The 24,993-nt window shown below is 40.2% G+C and overlaps 1 protein-coding gene across 2 annotated transcripts in view; it reads left to right on the top strand.

The window, feature by feature from the left end:
• Positions 1-24,993, top strand: part of LOC103706515 (mannosyl-oligosaccharide glucosidase GCS1-like) — a 60,108-nt gene that overhangs the window by 18,324 nt on the left and 16,791 nt on the right. For both annotated transcript variants that reach the window (XR_603984.4, XM_008790643.3), the window contains exons 9-14: positions 142-249; positions 4,721-4,842; positions 5,012-5,119; positions 5,207-5,280; positions 11,846-11,971; positions 19,393-19,460. Coding sequence is in view for 1 of the 2 variants with exons in the window: in XM_008790643.3 (XP_008788865.1) it covers positions 142-249; positions 4,721-4,842; positions 5,012-5,119; positions 5,207-5,280; positions 11,846-11,971; positions 19,393-19,460 (606 nt within the window). In the remaining variant the exon portion in view is untranslated. The remainder of the gene's footprint in view (positions 1-141; positions 250-4,720; positions 4,843-5,011; positions 5,120-5,206; positions 5,281-11,845; positions 11,972-19,392; positions 19,461-24,993) is intronic.

Consider the following 24,993-nt stretch of genomic DNA (forward strand, 5'->3'; position numbering starts at 1 on the left):
ATCATTTCCTTAATTCCATATTAATTATTGAAGACCAAATAACTTACTATTAATTAAGGATGAATTATGAATTTTTAATTGGTTATTAATTTCTCATTTGATTTGGACAAGTATACTTCTGAGATTTTTTCATTGATTCAGGTTGATTCTGAAACAATGGATGTTGGTAAGGCAGCTATTGCGAATCTACTAGGGGGCATTGGCTACTTCTATGGCCAATCCAAAATTGCGCTGCCAAAAGGGTTCAGTGTAAGTTCATAGACTTCTGCTAGATTCAACTAAAGTTTCTTACCTATACTTTTCTATTCAGTCTGTCAAAATAATTTTAGACATCATTCAATGTGGGAATTATGTAGTTTTTGATGCGGATTACTGACATATAGGAAAATATTTTATCTTCACATCTGGTCCATGAAAATTTTTGGATTTTTTCCACCATGTTTTGACTCTACAACTATTTTTACATGTCAATGGACACTTTGTGGTAAGTACCAGCCACCTTACTTTGTTTAGATAAAATCCATGTATGGTCAGGTTTACCAAACCAGGTCAGCATTAAGTTTACAATGTAGCCATTAGATTGTTTTCCAAGTAGTTGAACAATCTAAACGACCACTTAACCATTACCATAGATTTTTGAACAGCTAAGTTGAGTGAACATTTGTCCATCATTATTATTCAGCTCCATTTAAATTTTTAAGCACTACAGAGCCTTTTGAATGGGACCTTCTAGAAGTTGTTGGCAGTGGTTGACTCTTTTCACTCTTAGTTTTCCAATAAAATTTCTTTAACATAACCGGCCTCTAACAACTCTAGTCTAGCTTTATTTGTTAAGCAATTTACTTGCTATGGATAATGTGGTACCCTCTCTGTGATTTTGTGTGCACTTCATGTCGTATGATTTAGGCCTCCTAAGCAAACTATGTTCCGGAAACCAAATCAAATAAGATATTTTCTGAGTAGGAAGTTTGTATAATGAAATTATTATGCGTGTTCTGCATGGTATGCTGAACCGGCATGTACCGGCTGGTTCTGCATGTACTGTACCGGTATCGAAACCAATTAGTACGGTTTAGCCGTGGAAAATGGTTTCCGCTGTGGACCGGTCTGCACCGGTACGCGCGGGGAAAAAGAAGAAGAAAGAAGAGGAAGAAAGAAGAAGAAAGAAGAGGAAGAAGAGAAAGAGGAGAAGAAGAAGACGTACTGGTACCGGGTCTCGCGCGGGGAAATGCCCTTCCTTGCTCATGGGAGAAAGGGGGAAAGAGAGGAGAAGAAAGGAGAAGGAAGGAGAAGATTCGGGAAGAAGGAAGAAGAGAAGGAAAAGAAAAAGAGGAACGCGGCTTCGCCTGTGGAAGTGCGGGGAAAAGCATCCCGCGCGCGTGGAGCAGCGCGCCCGATCGCGTTGGGAACCGCGCGGGCACGCTCCCGCAGTGGACCGGGTTAGTACCGGTTCGATACGGCCCGAACCGGTATTGACTCGGTCCGGGTCGCCATCGGTATGCCGACTGGTACTAGTTTGGCGTACTTTGGTGTTCTGTTAGTTACATGTTCTTCATGGTCATCAACCCAAACTAGCCAATAAGATGCTACCTTTTTTTTTCACATAGATATAATTTAGCTATCGTCTTGTGGGATACAATTTATTATGCACTTATGTTTTTGACAAACTTTCTTTTCTTTCGATAATTTGTTGCTTGAATGCGGATAATGGATCTGTGGATTGCTAAGCATTTGCAAGAATAGACTCGGCATATCTAGAATGTGTCATGTAGCATAACGCTTGCTAGGAAATCCATCATGATTTGTGATATTCACAACTAAATGGATTGTCTCAACACTGGAGCAAGAAAGAGTTTTCTGACCTTAATTTCCCCACCACAAAGAAAGCTAATCTAACATTATGCAGGTAGGCATTCTTACTCTTAAAATCAATTCTATGCTGCCCTCCTCTATGTTGGAAAGGGGAGTTGGAGATGATAATGATCACCACATCCCTCCAAACCACAACACTAGATCTAATCCGTTTTAATATTTCAGGTTTGATGAGGAAGGAGACATGTCGTGGTGATAGTGGCACATCCTTGTCATTGAGGATGAGAAATTAGCAATGGTAATCACTTGCTCCATGGTGGCAAGGTAATTAGAGATTGTGACAATGGACGACATGGTGTGACGGTTTGGAAGAGTTTCAAATGGAGAAGAAAGGTGCCATCTAAGAGGGGTAACTAGTAGAATCATCGACCCTTGGTGTAGGAAGGGAAGGGCAGAGAGATTGACCGCGAGTGGGGAGGTTGGTGGTGGTTGTCGGGAAGGGGTCTTTCGGGAGAGAACAAGATATGATGGATTTGGGACTTTGCTATTTGAACAATGAGATTTGATAATTGTTTTTATCTATGGAAAAGTCCTGCACATTTTTCATTACTTACAAAGTTACAATTTAGTATTGGTCACATGTGGGTTTATGTTAATCGTGTCAAGCTGAATTGAATATTAAACTGGTCAATCTGGCTTAGGTTGGTCATATCTCTAAAGTCAAACTTAACCCATTTATTAGACAAGTTGGTTGTTGATCCGTTTGTGACTTGAATCTAACGATACCCACACAAATGTGCTAACTTTGTGTTAGGTTCATGTTGAGTTAGTGGGTTAGCTAAGGGGTTGCCAGTCTTGGTTGTTAGCAAGCTTATGCTCCCTTTGTTTTGTGTCGGAGCATCGGAATTTACTGTTAACTTTTTATTGAAAACATGCTGTTGTCATGAAATATTAACTAAACGGTCTAATGAATAAATAAATCCATACACGTTCTTAAAACATTTTTTCTTTCCAACCTATAGTTATACTTTTGGATTTTTTTTTTGTCATTTTCTGATTCAATTTTCTTTTTGCTTCATTGTACTCAAATAATATGTAAATCATATTTATTATTTTTTCGTGGTTAACTGTGGGTTGAACCCTTTTGGCCTTTTCACTCAACCACCACCACCACCAAGAGTCAACAAAATTCAGTCAGTCCAACGTGAGTCCCGGTCAAAGGATATCCATCGTTTTAAGAGGTAATTGTACTATCTTGAATAATAGGCTCATATCTACCCTTTTATTTAGTAAAAACTTTATCGAAGCCAAGGGATCTAAATTCTAATTTGGGTGCGAACTAATGGATTAGTCTGTGTAATAGTTTTGTTTGGGATGTAATAGATTGAAGTACTATATCATATTTGGTCATATTGCATCATATTGGTAAGTTACATATATTGGCACATCTCTTGGTAGTTGGTACCATATCGTGTACATGGTACTACATCTCACTTTTGTTGTTTGGCACCAACAGGCGTACCATGTATTGTATGTTACAGTACAATAACAGTCTGTAATCTGTATGGTACTGGTAAGTTATCAATACCAAGACTACAGAGGTCAAACCTTGTTCTCATCTGTATAATTTGTTGTCACATACTTGCATTTAGAGTTTAGGAAGAAGGTGCATTAGGAAAGGTGGCAGTTGCTGTGCTCCTTTTACATGACAAACAATATATACTCATGACTAGTCATGGTTCTCTCTACCTCTTTCTACATAGACACATGTGCATACATATGTACATTCATAGATACACAGTTACATGCATACACATTTACATACATAACATGTTTGGGTACACATGTACATGAACAGACAAGCATGCATGCACTTATCAATCTGATATGATGGCAAAAAAGTCTCATCCCAGTTATATGGGCTTAATTTCTGTCTATAAATTGATCTTGAATATAATTATCAAATTTCAGAACAATGCTGTCCCATCCTTGTGCATGATTTATGGTCAAAAGTTATTTTTTGCGTATTCAAATCAAAAACAACATAATGCTGAGGTGGCATTTTGTTTCTTATATTTCTCAAAGTCATTAACATATATGATGAAAATAATGGCATTTGGACAGGAAATGTCCTGAATCTCATCTTTGATCAGAGTTTGCAATATTTTTCTTTGCTTTAGAACACTAACTTATTCTATCTAAAGATATCTGTTATATCCCATTCAACCTAAAGAAACTTGTCACACATTGCATTATTAGAACAACAAAAGATGCTATATGTGGAGAAATATGTAGTGAAGAGGTAGAAAAGGAAATCTTAGAATGCGTTCTTTCAGGCCTTGATTGTTTTTGGTATTTTGCATTGCAAGAGAGATGACGGAAGTGATTTATGTATAATACAGATGTTTTTGATATGATATGTAGCCTTGCGATTGACACATTAATTTTGATAGCTCGTAGTAGTTTAATATTTACTTCAATGCATAAAAAAAAAAAGTATTTTGAAAATACAAAACCAGCCATTATTTTCTTTGCCCTAAGCTTGTCATACAGTGCATATAATAGCAGCCAATCTAATTAAAAAAATAAACACCTGAAGTCAAACGTTGCATGATCTATGAAGTTCTTAAAATATCTTATTTATATTACCACCTGTATCACATTATAAGGGTGTAACTAAACCCACAACTTCTAGACTGACATTTTTGGACATTGTTCGCACTACCAGTCTGATCAGTTGTGTTAGTGCTAGGCATTTCTAATTATGATGTTACTTATTGTGCAGTCATTATATATGATCAATTGTCTTTTAATAAATTTATAAGGATACTGCTGTTCCTTACTTTATGATGAGCTTTTATGTGCAATTGCATTTTATTAAACCATGCCTGTGTACTCTCTCTCGCAGCAAAAAAATGGCGATAAATTCATTTCTTATTGGCCAGCTGCACTTTTTACCGCTGTTCCTAGCCGGTCATTCTTTCCACGAGGTTTTCTATGGGATGAGGGTTTTCATCAGTTGATTATTTGGTTAGCTGTTTGCTACTATTCTTATTTCTTATACAAAGTCTTGTTACAGATCAATTATATTAGTCTACTTCTTTAAATTTCCTTATGAATAAACTTCTGCTTGTGCCATTCTGCTTTGTTGCTAATGCAATTAATCTCTTGTATAAATTGCATATGATGCAATATGCAGGCGCTGGGATATCTATATATCCATGGACATTATTGGTCATTGGTTGGATCTGATCAATTTAGATGGATGGATTCCTCGTGAACAGATCCTAGGAGCTGAAGCTTTAAGGTGATTAGTTCTTTAAAGTGACATATACTTATAGTGGGAGTAATGCAAACTAGATAACGACAATAACCTATATTTAATATTTGGCAGTAAGGTTCCTGAAGAATTTGTTCTTCAACATCCATCAAATGGGAATCCACCAACTTTATTTCTTATTCTGCGAGGTATAATCTCTTTATTTACTGCATTGTTGTTTTCTTTTTAAATGGATAGAATTTGTGAGAAAAGATGTGAACAATATTTCTCAAATGATGGTTGTGCTTGTTTGGAGCGTTCTTTAATTTTAAAAATAGCGATCCAGCAATTGTATTGTAGCTTCTTTTTTTTATATATTTTGCTTTCTCCCATGTGGTTTCCTGCTTGTGTTCTTCGTTTCATGATGCAAGCTACTAATCATGTGATATATTTATGTTTCCTCATGACTTCCATGTTTTGGTGATGCAGATTACAACTGATGACTGTTAATAATGGACATGGGTTTTAGTTGTGTTAGATTGTATTTGTGATCTTTCTTGATTTCCATGTGGTCTTAAAGACCTAGAAAATCCAACAAACAAAGCAGCAACCATTCCCTTAAGGGAACATTGATCTATGTACTTTTGGATATTTGCATTCTCAGAACAACACTCCTTGTAGATGATGATGATGGTGATGATGATCAAGATTTAAAGTAGTGAAAAAAGAAGGGGAAAGAAGTATAAAAGAGAAACAGGGAGAGAAACCACATGTATCAAGCTGATCATAATCATTGTGTGATTTCATTATTTTATTAGGATATCAGTTCCTTGAGTAGAATTAGTTCACTAACTTATAAGGGTCAGATAGAAGCATCTCATTATGTTGTAAATGTAGGTTCAAAATGATTAGAGTGGAGCCTAATAACTTAAACATTGACTTAGCAACCTATCAGAAACTTAAAAGTTAAAGCTACTCTTACCCCCCTTCCCCAAACACACATACATATGTATATCCTTGCTTAGAACAACATGCAGCATGCTCTTTCTTTCCCAAGGCTTCAGTTGACTTACCTGCTGCCTGACTTGACCAAGCATGAGGAATAAGAATATTTTCTTTTACACTTTTGCACATTAGAATGATATTCAAGTTCAACATTTTTCTCAGCTGGCTTATCAGACTATAGACTTTAATAGACCCTCAACTCGGAGATTCTTTTTTTTTTCAATGGAGTCTTTGGCCAAATGAACTTTTAGATTGTACAAGCCATTACTTGATATTGTCCCATCACTCAATAATGCAATGTCTGTTTCTTGCTTTTCCCATGCTACCAGGCAAGATTCGCCATCTCGGTACTGGACCCCATATTGGTGCCACACTAGCATAGTGTCGATATGGTACAGTATGAAATTTTTGTTACATACTGAATGTCGGTATGCCATCTGTACTGAGTACTGGTACCAAACCGGGATGGTACAATACGCTTCATACCATCCGATTTAGGCCGGTCCGGTCTGGTACGACATACCATGCTACCAAGTTTCTCCTGATAATGTATGATAAATTGTTGTGGATCGTCTATTAAGAGAGAATGAAAGTCTTCTATCATTAGAAGTCCATTCTGCTTGTACAAGATAACCTCCCGGAGCATTTTCGAGGAGTATCAACAACTAATATTTGGTGCTTACAAGATAGAAAGTACCTAATTTAGGGGGCTTTGGCTATGCATTACTCCAGATTAACATGGTTGTAAATTCTCATTTAGAATTTTGTATTGAGATCATGGTATGTTGAACCGGCTAGTACCGGTCAGTTCAGCCCGTACCAGACCGGTCCGGTACAGCAGTGGAAAACGGTGTACAGAGGGCGTACCGGTGCGAGCCGGACCAGTTCCATCCGGTTCGGCCAGGACTCCGTGCGAACTAGCACCGAATTCGGTCCAATGCGGCATTTAATGCCACTATAACACAGCTACAGTGGCATTAAATGTACTGTAGCAGTGCTACAGTGGCATTAAATGCTATTGTAACATCTACAATGTAGCTACAGTATCATTACAGTGTAGCTACAGTATCGTTACAGTGCAACTACAGTGCAGCTGTATTGCAGCTACAGTATCATTACAGTGGCATTAAATGCCACTGTAACAGCTATAGTGCAGCTACGGTGCAACTATAGTGCAGATACAATATCATTATAGTGGCATTTAATGCCATTGTAGCTGTGTTGTGGCATTTTTGCGCGCGCTTGTGCTTCTCGTAGCCCCTAAAAAACCGGCGCCGTAGCCAAAACCCGGCCGAACTAGCCGAACCAGTTCGGTTCGATACGGCCCGAACCCGTTTGGTACGGATCGCCACCGGTATGCCGACCGGTACTGGTTCGGCGTACCTTGATTGAGATGTTTGACTGTTGAAATTAAAACTTCCGTTCTGAAAACTTTAGTTGGCACCAACCTTTATAGGTCTTGGATAATAATGATTCCACCAAGGCTCAACCCACTAAGTAGGAATTTTTTTGATTTATTTAAAGGTTCAAAATAAAGAAGTCATTGCACAGTGCATCAAAAGAAGGAAAAAAATCAAGTTAACATTTTGCTAGATTTCTAAGGAAGCTCAGTTAGCTTCTCATGGTATGCATTAACCTGCTTGAGGGGTTTTGTTCATTACATAACTTTGGTGTAATTGGACTTAATTAGGCCATATGTTTGAGTTCATTATCTTTAGACTTTACTAGTCGATAGTGATGGGCAAGTTAGTCATTGGTGCCCTGATTCAAGATTCGCCGTCTTGGTACCGGACCCTGTACCGGTGTCACACTAGCACAGTATCGGTATGGTACGGTACAAGGGAAGGTTAGCGAAACTGTCCTGAATCGGATGGTTCCACCATTTCGAGCTGTATCGGTGGCTCACTGGTACAGTTTTGGCTGTAAAAATGAGATGGGTGCCGGAGCTAGAGAAGGAGAAGGAAAGAGAGAGCGAGGGGGAGAAGTGGTGGCGGACACCGGCGGAAGGCCGTGGGGGGTAAGGCCGTGACCGGTTCTCCTGTTTCGAACGAAATAGGGGTCCGACCGTGGCTAAAAAATTTCGCGAGTTTTAAGTGAAGTCGGCAAATAGCTGCGGCTGGACCCTTGTTTCGTTCGACACAGGAAACGGTCGTGGGGTCGCCTCCCGCAGCCTCCACCGGCCCTCCGTCGGCGTCTGCCACCCTCCTCTAGCCCTCCCCCCCCCCGTTCGCTCTCTCTTTCTCTTTTTCTCTCTCCCACGGTTCCTCTCGATACGGGCACGGCACGGCCCGTACTGACTCGTCCCGCTGGAAAAGTGGTACGGTGTCCGGTACCGATTTTTCCGACCTTGGTACGGAGTTTTTTTAGCATACCGAGTATCGGTATACCATCCGTATCGGATATCGGTACCGGACCGTTATGGCGTACCTTGCCCTCATTAGTAGATGGCCTAATTGCAACAAGATACTGGTCTGTCTATGTAGGTATGTGTTTTTTTTCTGTTTTTCTGTTTTTCTATTTTCTTCCTCTTGCTTAACTTCATCATTTTACCAGTGTTAGTTGAAAATAATTTACTTGGGACCTACAAGTTTTTTTTACTATGACCCCATATGTTCCTATAAGGGAACAATTGATTCTTTGAAGGGTTTTATCATCAAGGTCTTCAAAACCTTGTTATGATGTGAAGATTTTATTTTATTTTATTATTTTGATATAGTTGGAGACTGGCCAACTAGATTCAAGGAGAAAGGGAAGGATGAGCTCTGTTGGAGAAGGAAATGAAAATAGGAAAAAAGGTCCTAGACCGGTACCGGAACCATAAGAAAACCGGTATTTTCCGGTTTTCTAGCCGAACCGGCCGGTACGGAGCCGGTACCGGCCGGTACGGAGCCGGTACCGGCCGGTACGGAGCCGGTACCGGCCGGTACGGAGCCGGTACCGGCCGGTACGGCTGTTAATGAGCCGAGCTGCTCGGGCTTGGCTCGAGCTCGGCTCGGTAAAAGCCCGGCTCGGACTCGGCTCGTTAGTCAAACGAGCCCGAGCCCAATATGAGGCTCGTTTACATCCGAGCCCGAGCAGCTCACGAGCCCAAACGAGCTCTAGTCTCCCACTGAAAAATCTTATCTCAGCACTATAATTCATAAAAATCTGACCACATAGAGAAAAATAGCCTGTTATCGAGCCCGAGCCCGAGCTCGGGCCCGATTACGAGCCCGAGCTCGGGCCCGATTACGAGCCCGAGCTCGGGCCCGATTACGAGCCCGAGCTCGGGCTCGTTCTGGAGCTCGTAATTGAAACGAGCTTTACGAGCTCAAGCCCGAGCCTTTGCTTTGCCAAGCAAGCCCGAGCTCGAGCCCAATATAGAGCTCGTTACCGAGCCCGAGCCCGAGCTTCTGTGAAGGTCTTCAAAACCTTGTTATGATGTGAAGATTTTATTTTATTTTATTATTTTGATATAGTTGGAGACTGGCCAACTAGATTCAAGGAGAAAGGGAAGGATGAGCTCAGAAATGGAAATAGGAAAAAAGGTCCTAGACCGGTACCGGAACCATAAGAAAACCGGTATTTTCCGGTTTTCTAGCCGAACCGGCCGGTACGGAGCCGGTACCGGCCGGTACGGAGCCCGTACCGGCCGGTACGGCTGTTAATGAGCCAAGCTGCTCGGGCTTGGCTCGGGCTCGGCTCGGTAAAAGCCCGGCTCGGGCTCGGCTCGTTAGTCAAACGAGCCCGAGCCCGAGCCCAATATGAGGCTCGTGTACATCCGAGCCCGAGCAGCTCACGAGCCCAAACGAGCTCTAGTCTCCCACTGAAAAATCTTATCTCAGCACTATAATTCATAAAAATCTGACCACATAGAGAAAAATAGCCTGTTATCGAGCCCGAGCCCGAGTTCGGGCCCGATTACGAGCCCGAGCTCGGGCTCGTTCTGGAGCTCGTAATTGAAACGAGCTTTACGAGCTCAAGCCCGAGCCTTTGCTTTGCCAAGCAAGCCCGAGCTCGAGCCCAATATAGAGCTCGTTACCGAGCCCGAGCCCGAGCTTCTGTGAAACGAGCCGAGCCGAGCTCTCCCAGGCTCGGGCTCGGCTCGTTAACAGCCCTACCGGCCGGTACCTGCCGGTACCGGGCCGGTTCGCACCGGTATGATTTTATTTTTTTTTTAGAACCAGTTTTTGAAACCACCGCGTACCGGCCGGTATGTACCGGACCGGACCGGTACCGTACCGGTCCGGCCGGCCACCGGTACGCCGACCGGTACCGGTACGGCGGACCTTAGTCAAGGGTATCTTCTGCAAACTGAAGGGTTGGGTAGCTGGGAAAATGTCGTGCAATTTATCTCTGTTGGGGACTGGGGAGGGGGCTGCCTAAGAAAGAGGTGATAAACCAATTCAACATTCTTTCATCCTCCTGATGGCATTTTGTCCCAATAATATTTTTATTTTGCAAGGATAAATATATTGTCTCTTTCCCAGTTTGCCTCTATTATATTTGGGTGGACTATACCCCTTCCTTGCCTGTATACCAAGTTAAACTAAGCTGGCCAAAGTGTCTTCAGTTCATGAGGTAGGAAAATGGAGTGTCAAAGTGAGGCAATCTTCTTTATAAAGAAAGAGGTTGAACTTCAGCGGTTCAGATTGGGAGTTTTGAACCTAGTAAATATAGAGTACAAGGATTATTAAAAGAATCAATGTGGGGCAAAACGATAAAGTACCTTCTCTGCTTCCATAATAGAGATGTGACATGATTGGTGTTGTACATTCTCATGCTTGTGCATGATGGACTGGCCAGTGATTCATCATGTAATTAGAACTAGTGCACTATTTATCTAGAGGGTGCTCCAATTCTTTTATGATTTAAAAGAAGTAAATATACATTTGATATTAACAAATCTATATTTGTAATCTAGGAGTCATTCCATATCTATGAAGTAAGTATGCATATACCAGGATATGGATAGCTGATACGGAAAATCTTGAAAAAGTAGGATATGATATAGCTAGAATATGTCAAGGAATATATATGTATATATGTGCATATATGCACGTATATGTAGTGTGTGTATATATATATATGTATATGTATTTGTGTATGTATAAACGAATATGTAAATTGCATACATACGTACGTACATACATACATACATACATACATGCATGCATGCATATATATATACACACACACACACACACACACCCCTACTCAAAATACATATGTATGCATATAAATAAGCGTCCATATAAAGTACATTAGGCTATCCAAATAACATAGTCCTTTCCATACTTCATATTTTAAAATTAATACCATACTTCATATTTTAAAATTAATATTATAGACTAAATAATTGACCCTCTTCCTATTTTTGGAGGCATCGGGAAAGTATCTGAAGTGTGTCCAAGAAGTATCTAGAGTCTGGACTCTGGAGTGTTTTTTAATTTGAGAAATAGAATACATGAGTATCGGACATATATCCAAGTAGTTAACGAGTGTCGGTATTAGATATGGATATGATACAGACATGACATATGATTTGAAGTATCTGTGCTTCCTAGTCCCATATACTTTTTTTGAAGTGAAATTTAGTTTTATCCTTGTTTTGCTATTATTTATTTTTATTTTTAACTTGTAGGCTATTTTGTTTATGTGCATGTACCTCAAAACATCTTGGAACTTATAATTGCTAAATATGCTTATGTTTCAATAACTGAAGTATCTTGGAGACTAAACCTATCTAAGCAGGAAACTAATTTGATATTGAAAGTTTGCTTCCTCCAGACTTGGTGAAAGGCATAAAGATGAGCAAGTTTTCAATGAAAGAAACGAATGAAATTTCTACATTCCTTGGTAGAGCTTATACTCGCCTAGATGCTTGGTTTCAATGGTTTAATACTACACAATGTGGTAAGTTGATTTCATAATATTTTCTTTCTATATGCTTTTGGAACTAGAATGTGCAAGATACTTTCGACACAATCTGTTATATGTTAAGATGTTTAAACTTTAAACCATTTTATGTTATCTATCAAATTCATTATAGGGCATTTCAACATATATTGTAGCTTATCATCCATTTAAGGATACACATTTGAGAGAGATAAATTCATGACACCAATACATAGAAACTTACCTAAAGCAATCTTGTCAATAATTAGTTTAAATGGTGAAAAATGCTACATATCCTAATAACTCAAGATTTCTAAAACTGATATTGATGAAGAATAAACCTCATTAAATTTTAAAATGTCAATCATGCAATAGTAATCCGTTATGTGTCTGTAATTTAGGATTGTTTTTCTTTCACCATGTTGTGCATGCTTTTCTATATTTACTCAAGAGTGATACTCTAATGGCAAGAGAATTGTACTGATGCTGTTATTTTTCGCTAAGTGTCAAGATTATCACAAAAAACAGCATCACTGTTTCTAATTGTTAAAGAGACATATGAATATCTTCTATTAAGCTTGACATGTATCAATTAGTAAATTGCTTATTTACATAATTAAGTGATATAAAACCGGATGTGCTACAAGCATGACTATGTGTAACCCACTGACTATTGTCCATTTGATGTTAGCTTATGGCTGGTACAAGTCATGGACCAGTACAACATGTATAGCAGTACTGGGGTTGGGAAATGAGCAAGTTGTTTGTGAGCTAGCTTGTGTTTGGCTTGAGTTCGGCTTGGTTGATTAGCAAGCGAGCTAACTAGCACCATGCTTAGCTTGCTCAAGCTTGGCTCGATGTAGCTTGAAGCAGGAATATATAAATAATATATATAATATACAATAAAAAATATTATTTATTATAAATTAATATACTTATGAAGAGTTGAATGTAATTTAATTATAAGATTAAAATATAATAAACAATAAGTCCAAACAATATAAATGGAAGCCTCAAAAAATCTCAAGCTCTCACCATATCTTTTAAATGACCTATATATGAGCAGCTTGAGTTCAGGTGGAATTTATATGTTTTGGCTTGAGCTCGACTTGATCATAAAAGAAGTTTAACTAGAGCCAGGCTTGGCTAGCTCGTTTTCAACTTGTTTACAACCCTAAGTGGTGCAGCCTGCCATAGCCAGTACCTTATTCTGGTACAGGTGATTTGTGCTGGTGCAAGCGCACATAGCAGCTGCCATGGGCCATAACTTTCAGTTCTTAAATCCATTTATGGTGCACTCAGTATTTTTAGTGAATTTTCATTCAAGAAAGTACCTAGTTATGTGGATCTGTACATCATATGCACCCTTTTAGAGGATAAGAAAAGGCCCAAAGGCAGTAGGCTACACAATAGAGGGTAGGCTTCTCCTAAATACCTCTAACCCCTTAAACCTTAGTGATGGTGGCATTCGATCCCAGGTCAGTTGGTAATTGGTAGAACTGCCAAAAACTTTACTAACTTGTTAAGCTGGCACCTTTGTATGCACCTCATACTAGACCATAACATTGCACAAAGTACACCCATTTTAATAAAAAGTGCAGCTTAAATCCTTTAATGTGATTTGTTGCTTCTGATTAGGGGCTGGATAGGTTTGGAGTTCCATGGTGTACCACATTGTCTATTGGCATGCAATGACATAGGAACCGTGTGATGCTATAGAAGGATATGATATATGCATGCTAAGTTTTATAATAATCTATAGAAGGTAATTAATAGAATCACCATAGATGCATCAGCTTTTAAACAAGAATGGACTATTAGGATCTCAAGCAAGGTATGCTGAACCGACCGGAACCGGTCGGTTCAGCCTGTACCGAACCGATGTCGACAGGCACCGGTACGGTACAGCGTATAAAAACGGTTCCGACCCAAGCACATTTTTCCCGCGCGCCCACGAGCGGGGAAGAGCGCCCGTGCGCGGGGCAGCGCGCCCCGCACGTGGGGAAGAGCGCCCACGCGGCTGGAGCCCACGTAGGCCTGTTAATGCGCAGGAACCGCGCCCGCTTGCAATTCCCCAGCAGGGAATCGAGCACGTGCGCGGTTCCCCGCGCGGGGCACCGTGCCCACGCGGGCGGCTAGCCCGCGTGGGCTATTTAAATGCCACTCTGTGGCATTTGACGCGTCCGGGTGGATGCGCGCGGACGCGGTAATTTTTTTTGGGAATCGCGAGCGGAGAACGCGCGCCCGCGCGCGATTCCCTGCACAGGAACCGCGCCCGCGTGCGGGGCACCGTGCCCACGCGGGCTGGCAGCCCGCTTGGGCCATTTAATGCCACTCTGTGGCATTTGACGCGTCCGCGCGCGCCCGCGACGTGTTGTTTCCGCGCGCGCGGCTCCGGTTCGGTACCGGTTCCAAGCCGGTACCGAACCGGAACCGTACCGGTGCCGATGCTCACCGGTACGCCGGTACGGTCGGTCCGGCGAACCTTGATCTCAAGCAAGTCCTCATAGGTGTCATATTATTAAGAAAATAGAGTTACAAATAGATTTCTTGAGAGAAACCTTTATTCTTTTATCAAATAAACTATGGAAGTTCTAAATCTTGCCTTTTAGATTTATAACCATGATTCATGAAGTCAGTGTTACTTGGACACATATTATTTCTTAAAGTCATCGACACATATTATTTCTTAAAGGCATTTTGGCCACTCAAACCACTTGTATACGCAGTGACATATTAAAGATATTCCTTGGCATATCTTTACATTTTAAAATCATGACAAAATTTTCTTCCAATGGTAGTGCTTGGCAATTGGCACTTCTAACAAAATATGAGGCCTTCCTGGTTTGATTGAGTTCAAGCAATTGGTTCTATTGTTCATACATTATTCTTATGTATGCATGTACATATACGCTGCAGATATAGTTATAAAGATAAGTCTATATAGTTGAGTTGTAGGCGCACCATCTACTTGTTTGGGTGAAATTGCTGATATTGGTTTGAAATAGCATAAATCTCTCACCACACAAACAAACTACAGTAGTAAAAAGATACAGATCTTCTCATTTTGTGTTGGATTATTCAAGCTTCTTTTGCGTGTTTAAAGCTCCCAAAACCTGGTCTTGTTTAGGGACCTAGCAAAGTCATATTTAAGTTTAAAGAGGCACTGATCCTGTGAACTCCTTGAAAATTAGGAGAATCCAAAAGTCAGCTTTTAATATGATAACTTGATTTGAAATATTCTAAACCCGCAATATAAATATAAACATATATTGGCAAAAAATAGTGCTAATTGCTAAAAGAAAGGTTCACCGAACCGATTCCAGGGCTCGTATCGGTTGGCGACTGGCTCGATATGGTATGGATTTGTACCGTGCCGTTTCGAGACATACTAAATATTTTTTTTTGCTGATTTTCATATTTTTCTGATTTTGAATCGAAATCGACAAAAAAAATTAGGGTTCTCCCATTTTGAAATGAAACAAGGATCCCCTGTTCCAAACATCTGATGAGGGCTTTCGATCCCTCTCTCTCTCAGCCTCTTCCTCTCCTTGTGTCCCTCTCTCTCCTCCCTCTCCCTTCTCCCTCACCCCTCTCTCTTTTCCTCTCTCTCCTCCCTCTCCCTCTATAGGCGCTGTAACGCTTCCATTTCGAATCGAATGAATAAATCATGACGGTAGCCCACCAATTCGTTTGGTATGCCCTGAATCAGCTGATTCGGCGTGGTTTAGCAGATCTTGGCTTAAAGCCTAAAATAATCCTAATTAGGTTGAAACTAGTATGAGATATAAATCCAAAAACTAATCATCACATGGTTTTTTCATGTTCCATTTCTTGTACCTTTATTTTTTATATCATGTATATAGGCTGGGAAATGATACTTTGGCTAGTGGACCAAACAAACGTAAATTGATGGCTTGGATATGACTGTGTACAAGAGAAATAAATATGAAAGTTTCATTTTATGTTTCTTAGGTACCTTGCTATGGAAGTCAGAAGTAAGGATGTATATATCATATCTAGGCGCCCCAACGCACGAGACTCCCACCATTATGGGGTATAGGGAGGGTCAGATGCAAGGTCCGCCGAATCGGTACCGAGGCCCATACCGTCGGTGGACGGGTCGATACGGTACTGGTACCGGCATGCTCAATTTTTTTTGTGGAGTTTTTCAAGTTGTTTTAATTGGTGATCAATCTTTTTATACTTTTTTTTTATTGATTTTAAGTCTAATTTGATGTTTTTTGATAATTTTTAATATTTTTATGATCTCAGTTTAACCTAAATGATGCATCTTATTGTTTTAAAATGATACAAATTATAAAATTATTAGTGAGATGTTGCATGATACAAGAAGCAATATGAAATATCCTCAAATCAAGTAGTGGGATGAAAAATATAAAACAATACAATAAATTATATATATTTAAAGTACAATATACATATCGATATATAAAATTTCATCGAGTAGCGATGCCTCATAGATATCTAGATCATTAGCATAGTCAGGAGGCACATTAGTCCATCTCTCTAACCAAGCGTCGTCATGTATATTCATTCTATAAGGAATACACTCCGGGTTATAAGCACTCTTGGATCTCTTGCTGAAGCTCTAGCTCTGAGAGGTTCTCTGGCTGATAAATTGGCTGATAAAATGGTTGTGAAGGGCCCATCCGAATAAGCCGACAGCAAAATCCAACCTATAAGATGCTTCGGGCTGCGTAGGGTAGTAACCATCGAAAGATGCCTCAGACACACTATATCCATCTCCATATCTGTATGGATTATAGGTTGCTTGTGGCTGCGGGTAATGGGATTTAGTAGACCCTGAACCTGATATGTCTATGGATTCTACTCTACGTGCAAGATCATCTGCAGCTATATCGTGTCCGTCTGAATGACCTCGAGGAGCCCATCTCCTATATGCAATTGGATTCTCACGGACTCCATCAAATCGTGCCCCGTGGTTTCTATCCTGTATAGCATGCGTAAATTGGGACTCACCGGTGACTCGAAGACTATCCTGCGGCTGTCTTACAAATAGTGTCTCATGTCAACTCTCTTTCTGGCCAGCGTTTCATGACTATCAGAACTGCTTCTCCTGGTCTCTGAATAAGAGAATTGACTTCCGACACTCTCTATAGGGTCTGCAGGTGTTTTTTATTTTTTTTGGTGTGCTGGGCAGATGCCTTTTTACCCCTCGTGCCACTTGCTGACTGCTTACCCTTTATGCTCCTCTGTCTGACTATGTTGGGAGGATGTCTGTCGCTCTCTTGTCCGAGTCGACCGGATAGCATGGTGGCCTCGTCTAAGCATCTCTCGATCATATCTTTGAGAGAATATCTCAGATAAAGAGCTATGTAGTAACCGGCTTTCTTGTGGCTGATCAACTGAAGGGATGCGTGGAATATTGCTCTTTGCCTATTGTCCTACATCGACCTTAGTCTCGCTGGCTACGAAACTGGCCGGTCGTGGAGGCGATCCTCGCTTATCAAGCTCCGGCTCCTCCTGCTCCTGGCTCACAAGTCATTGTGTGCATGATCGAATTAAAATTTGAATAAATGGAAACCAAATTTTGCTGGAGAGTAGCTTACATGCCCCTATATGCATTTGGTTTTACAGTTTTTTTTAAATTTTATTATAGACATATTTTCTATTTTTTAATCCAAAAATATATTTTTAATTTTTAAAAATTATATATAATTCAAAAATTAAAATTTTTTATTTCATCGTGTAGATCATCCATAGATCTACAACATATAATAAAATCAAGCCCAAATTGAAAATTTTGGCATGATCTCTCCTTATTTTGCATATTTTTGAGCTATTTTTTCAAACTTTTCAAAAAACTTTTGAGGGAATGAGATAGGAAAGAGGAAGCACACCTTATTTAGGTTTGGATCTTTCTGCAGTCATGTTGAATCAGTGTGATTTTGACTGTTAGGGGAAGCGGGAAAGCCGGAGAGCTTCGAAACACAATAAGGATGTTGGTAAGGCCTTCTTGGGCCTTCCCAACATCCTTTTATCACCAAAGAAAGAAAAAAGGAGGGGGTCTAGTTCCGAACCGAGTCGACTCGGTGCAAACCAAACGGTTCGCACCAAGTTTGAACCATGGTATGCCATACCGTACCTTACTGGACGGTACCGGGCGTACCTACTGTATCGGTTTGGTATCTGTACGGGTAGCGTACTGACCATAAATACGCTAAATAAATTTCGTACCGTACTGTACCGACACTATACTAGTGTGGCACCGGTACGGAGTTCGGTACTAGTACCATGAATCTTGGTTCGAACGGAACTGGCCGGTTTAGTCTAGTTCGGGCCTTTTTCGGCCGTTTCGGTTGGTTTGGAACTGGTTTTGGCCCGTTCGAGGCCAGAACCGACTCCAATAGACAAACCGATCCGGTTTCCTACAGAGTCGGCTCTGTACGGGCCGAACCGGGTGGCCTTATGCCCGCATATAGAGAGGCTATTACCGTGTTTCGAACATGTGACACCGAGGTCACCATAAAATAACCTTACCATTGCACCAAGGCTTGCCCTCTATATATATTCTACTTGCAAAACCTAGAATTAGTTTGTTAGACATATATGTAGTAAGGTTATTTGTTCTATATGTCTTTCTGCAAATGAATATGTATTTTTATAGCCTAGACATTTATATCTACATTCTACAGTTTGCTTTGTGTGACTTCAGAAATGTAGTGGAGAAACATGCTTTAGACTTTGAGTTTAATATGTCCCAAAGAATATTTGTAGTTTGTCCTACTTCAAATTTATATAGGTATAATAAGTTGACAGTAAGTTGAAAGAAAGCCCTAGTTTGGAATATTCTCGAATGGTCCTCAATCAAGAATGTCGTTTAACTTTTATTAATTTTTAAATGTTTAAAGCGACAGAAATTAAAAATTGGTTCGAATATATTGATAAAATTTCTTTCTATTTTGTGGATTTTGTTTGTGGTTTAAAAAGGTTCCCTAGTCGGGAAGTCAAGGTTTCATAGTATAAGTTGTAGTGCAGGAAAAGATCTTCCAAATGTTGATTAAGGACCATCATGGAAGTCATCGGGGTTCAAGTGTTTTGCTGAAGTTCACTAACTTTGGATTGTAGGTTAAATTCAAATAGTGTTACTCAAGTGTTTTTCTTGGTCAAGAACATTGTCTAGCTCATCTTGGTCAAGAACATTGTTTGGTTCAGATAAAGCAGGACACTGCATAAATATTTATATATTGTTTTTGCTGAAAATACTTGTTACTGATCTGTTGCTTACATGAAAAAAATCATTAGGTATTATATTTATATTTGAAAAATTGATAGTAAATGTCAGTCTTTTCATTTCATGCTTTACCATATCAGAAATGTTTTAAACATCACATTACACAAAATTTAGATGTTCCAATACTTACTCTCTTGCTTTCTCCATTTTCGATTCTTAGGCAAAGATATGGACACCTTTTATTGGCATGGGAGGGACAATACAACAACCAAGGAATTAAATCCAAAGGTTCTGAGATTCTATTTCTTCTTAAACATCTCTCTTATTCAACCACTTCAACTTATTGTTGTAGATAAACTGCTACATCTATCAACCTGTCATGATTGTGCCTGAATAAATCCAATATCTTGTGTTATGTTGGTAGAAAAGCTATATGAAAAGAGGCCATAAATGTATCTCAAGAAGTCTTAAAATGTATTACCAAAAAATGTAATACGGAAGTTACTGATCACATAATTAATAGTCACACGTGGGTGGCAAATAAATTTCTTCATAATGCAATTTAAGTCACATATTTCATAAAGTTGTATTTCTGAAATAAAACTATCTACCACTACCATACCCATAACCGTCAGGCCTTGTCCCAACTATTTGTATTTCTAAACTGTCCAATCTAATTGAAACTCAAACAGCAAATCTGAATTATTCTAATTGTTAGGGCAGGTACCTTACAAAACTGGAAACTGGTTTCTAAATATAGAACTGATTAACAAAGATCTAATGGTAGGAGAGGTCCCTGAAACTATGTCAGAGGGTTTAGAAAGAGGCGGAAAGTTTTAACTTGTTACGGTTAGAAGAGAATCTTGAAGTAGCAGCAGAAGTTGTGCTTGTTAAGAATGATTTTGGAGATAAATCTAACTTCAAATCAAGGTCCACTGAACTGGTACTAGGATCCATATTGGTCGGTGGGCGGGTCGGTACGATATCGGTTCAGTAGCGTATCGACATGGTACACTTGGGCGTGCGGGTTTCGAACCGGCACACCTAATTTTTTTTTTGAGTTTTTCAAGTTTAATTAATTTGTAATTAATCTTTTTCAATTTGTTCATTGATTTTAAGTCTAATTTGATTTTTTTTGATATTTTTTGATGTTTCTATGATTCTGGTTTAATCTAAATGATGTATCTTGTTGTTTTAAAGTGATATAAAACATAAAATGATTAGTAGATGTTGCATGCTATAAGAAGCAATATGAAATATTCTAAAATCAACTAATGAGATGAAAAAAATAAAATAATATAATCAATTACATATATTTAAAGTACAACATATATACCAATATCTTAAATCTCGTCGAGTGGCGATGTCTCTCATAGATATCCGGATCATTGGCATAATTAGGAGGTACATCAGCCCACATCTCTAACCAAGCAGCGTTGTAGTCTTATATGTTCTTCCTATAAGGAATGCGCTCTGGGTTATAAATACTCTCGGATCTTTCGCTGAAGTTTTGGCTCTGAGGTGTCCTTTGGCTGATAAAACGGTTGTGAAGGAGCCCATCCGAATAAGCCGGCAGCAAAATCCGATCCGTAAGATGCTCTGGGTTGCGTAGGATGGTAGCCACTGGAAGATGCCTCAGATGCACCATATCTATATCCATATGGATCATAGGTTGTCTGTGATCGGGGGGTATAGAATTCAGTATAGAACTTGGAACCTGATACGTCTATGGATCCTACTCTACGTGTGGCGTCATCTACCGCTGCATCATGCTCTCCTAAATAACCTCAAGGTGCTCGTCTCTTATATGCAATCGTATTCTTGCGAGCTTTACTAGATCATGCACCATAGTCCTTATCCTGTGTAGCATGCGTAAATTGGGTCTCACTGGTGAATCGAAGAGTACTCTACACCTGTCTCATAAATGACAGTCTTATGTCCACTCCCTCTCTAGCCAGCAGATCCATGACTACCAGAACTGCTGCTCTTGGTCTCTAAATCTGAGTGAATTGGCTTCTCCTCCATACTCTCCATGGGGCTGCAGGTGTCTTTTGCTTTTCTTTTTTGGTATGCTGAGCAGCTGCTTGCTTATTCTTCGTGCCACTCTTTGCCTGCTTACTCTTCATGCAATTCGCTGCTTGCTTATCTTTCATGCCACGCACTGTCTACTTACCCTTCGTGCCACTCTCTACCTGCTTACTCTTCTTTGTGTCCCCTCTCTGACTGGTTATGTTGGGAGGATGGATGTTGCCCTCCTGACCGAGTTGACCGGGTAGTGTAGTGGCTTCTAAGCATCTCTCAATTATATCTCTAAGAGGATGTCTTGGACAAGGAGTCATATGGTGACCGGTTTTTCTAGTGACCTCTGTAGTTGTGGTTGATCAGCTGGAAGGATGCGTGGAATATTGCTTTCTGCCCATTGTCCTTTATCGACTCTAGCCTCGTTGGTTACGAAACTAGCAGATCATAGAGGCGATCCTCACTCATCAAGCGCCGGCTCTTGCTGCTGGTCCACAAGCCATCCGATTATAGAATTTATCTTCATCATCAACGAAAGCATTATGGATCGAATCTGTGTACTTTAGCTCTACTTCCTCTTGAATGCACTTAGCTTCAACTTTAGATTGTAGTGAACTTATACAAGGTCGTTGAGGTACTTCTGTGTCAAACAGTTTCTCTGCTTACTGTGGATGAGAGCGAAGGTGAATTAGTTGCGCTTACAGCCACTCGAGGAGACCATTTGGAAAAGGATCCGGATAGCTAGTCGTTTAAGATTTTTTGCGGACAAACCAAAATGAATCCACCATTCAGCTACAAAAACATTGAAGAAAATTATATAGAAGATAATATCATATTAGTAATCATCTAACGCCAGGTAAATGTCCTTCTGATGTGTAATATACCTGAATTCATACTTTTCTTACGACATCTGCTGAGACTTCAAAGCTGTCAGTGCCTTCTCTAAATATTTTGGTTTATGAAAAAGAACCATAATATAATATGTTAATAATTGAAGATACCAATTAACTTATATATGTCACTTAAGTTAACTTACCTTTTCTAGATAGGGTCGTGACTTCTAGATTAGGCTCCATCTTGTAAATCATATTATGCAAAGCGACCAGAAATTCGTCATCCATATCGATTCCAGCTACGGTGTACTGAAACTTCGGGTTCAGATAGTATGCTGTAGATAGAGTTCGCTATTATCTTAGTAAATTGTACAAGTATAGAAGCCACGATCTGTTATGCTGGTACCTGGCACTGTACTGGTTGCTCGACGACATAAGTTGGTACGGGCCTGCGCCGTGCCTTGCCGGGCCTGTATTGACACAAGAGAGGGCGAACACAGACCGTGGGAGAGGAAAAGAGAGAGAGAAGGGGAGAGGGAGAGAGGAGGCTGACGGAGGGTGGAGGCTGGTGGAGGCCGACACCAGGGCAGGAGGCAAAGGCTGTGGCGGGATCCCTGTTTCATTCAAAATAGGGGTCCTACTGCTAAATTTTTTTGCGATTTTTAAGTTTTCCGACTTCATTTAAAAATCACGAATTTTTTTAGCGGTCGGACCCTTGTTTTGAACAACATAGGGGACCGGTCGCAGCCTTCGCCTCCTGCTCGGGCGCTGGCCCTCCGCCGCCTCCCTCCCTCCTGGCGACGGCGTCTCGATTTCGTCGCCAAAACCCTTCCGGTCCACCGTTGGTACAGCTTGAGACGCTTTGAACCGGACGGTTTGGGATGGTTCCGCTGACCCTAATAGGAGCAGTCAAATTTTCAATGTTCTTGCTTACCTGCTAGATGTAAGTCCTTATCTATCTGGTAGTCCCACCGTCGCTCAATAATGTCGATGTACTTCTGGGCATACGTCGGATCTGCCTCGTTGATCTGAATTTTTGCCCTTTATCATATGATACAAGAAGCCCATCTGGGGGTACCTCCTGCTATCCACGGTCCGAAGCACTTCGTACAATGGTCTGATAGCCTTCACTATTTTTTTGGCCCGCTGCCAGAATGTCTGCATCGTCACCAAGTCCTTGACAATGCTCTCTTCAGTGTTGGCCCTTGCAAATTTACTTTTCTATCACTTGAAGCTGATAAACATCTGACGTAGGGTTGTTTTCTTTTCAAGAAGGCTATCAAGTGCAATGTAGTTGATAGCAAACCGTGTGACTCCTAATCTCAAGATCTCTTCTCCAGCATATCTCATCAATGAAAGGACCCATGTATAGTTATAAATATATCTGGTGATGGTTTGGGCTGTCTCCACTATCTGCTGCACTCTATGAATATTCGCAATGTCCATCAACATGACGTCGATACCATGTGTAGCACATGGGGTCCAAAAAATATGTGGCCACCGCTCCATCAAGATTTCTCCAACAACCTTATATTGTGGCCTATTATCAGTGATAACCTGTACGACATTCTCCTCTCCTATCTAATTAATCTGAGGATGTACATGGCGCCATGCATCTGATCAGAAGTATCAACTGACTTATGGAAGAAAGTTTTTGTATCACAATATGTCAAAAAGTTGATAATGCTTCGCATGGTAGGACCAGTCCAACTATCACACATCACCGTCAGTCCATATGTGGGCTATTTGCTTTTGTATGAGGCAATCTACTTCTCTAGCTCCTCATTATTGTCAAGAAGCTCACCATAGATGTCCTTCGATCTTGGAGGATCTGCACCGAGATCGGCAGCCTATATGGATGAAAGATCTATAGTATGTATTGTTTGCCATGTTCGCTGGGATGTGTCTGAAGTGGAATCAGGATCCAATAGCTCGCTACATATCCTTCTTATCCTTCTTCAACATTGTGTCAACCTTCTGCTGCTTCGAATCTTTGTTGGAGAAGGCATGTAGATCTAAATTATGGATGGTGGCTCGTGGTGGAATCTTCCTCGATGACTTCTTTTCGCTACCAAAAGCTTCCAGCATAGATGCAATACGATTATTGCCTCTGCTGATGGTCTCCTTGATTGAGGAGGTCCTCCTGAACTCTGTATTTGCCCTGCTGCTCGTAGAACTAGAGCCTGACTTGTAGTATGAGGGCCCAAATCAAGCGCTATGCCTAACCATATCATCCTGCTGCCACTAATCATCCAGGATCGCCTGAATGGCAGCCTAGATCTGTGCGTCACCATCTGGAGCGGATGCCTCTCACTTCTTGGAGTGATAGGAAGGTAGCTCTGCCGCTCGACGGTCCACCTCCGCCTTCTTCTTGGCAACCTCTCCTTCGCTGCTTTGAAATCAATGAAGTGGTTCTTCATCAGCTGTTGAATCTCCTGTAGGCATTTCTAGCACATAGATATGTCAGGATAATTACCAGTTAAGTGCTGCTTCAACCAGGTTACCCCAAATTCTTTGAACTCTGTGTTACACTAGTTGTACTTCCAATGGTGCCGATCCGAGAGCATTTGCCCATGATTCAAACCAATATCATGCTTTGGCTTCTTTTTCTTTGATAGTTTCATTTCTCTAGGTTTATCAAATACGTCAGATTAGCAATTATTTAAAAATAAAAAAGTTTCGTTATGATGAAAATATTTTTTTACTTCAAAAAATACATCTAATTTATCTAATACATAATACTAATTTTTCATATATTTTTATTTATTTATATGTTTTTAATAATTTTTAAATTAAAAAATATGTTTAAATGCCATAAATTCAGAAAATATGTTTTTGACTTCAAAAAATAATTCTCAAATATGTATTACGTACAACTAATTTTTCATAATTTTTGGTATTAATTATATATTTTTAATTATTTTCAAATTAAAATATAATTTTTACATATTAATATTTAAAAAATTAAT

Source organism: Phoenix dactylifera, chromosome 14 (genome assembly GCF_009389715.1).
Source record: "Phoenix dactylifera cultivar Barhee BC4 chromosome 14, palm_55x_up_171113_PBpolish2nd_filt_p, whole genome shotgun sequence".
Taxonomy (NCBI): domain Eukaryota; kingdom Viridiplantae; phylum Streptophyta; class Magnoliopsida; order Arecales; family Arecaceae; genus Phoenix; species Phoenix dactylifera.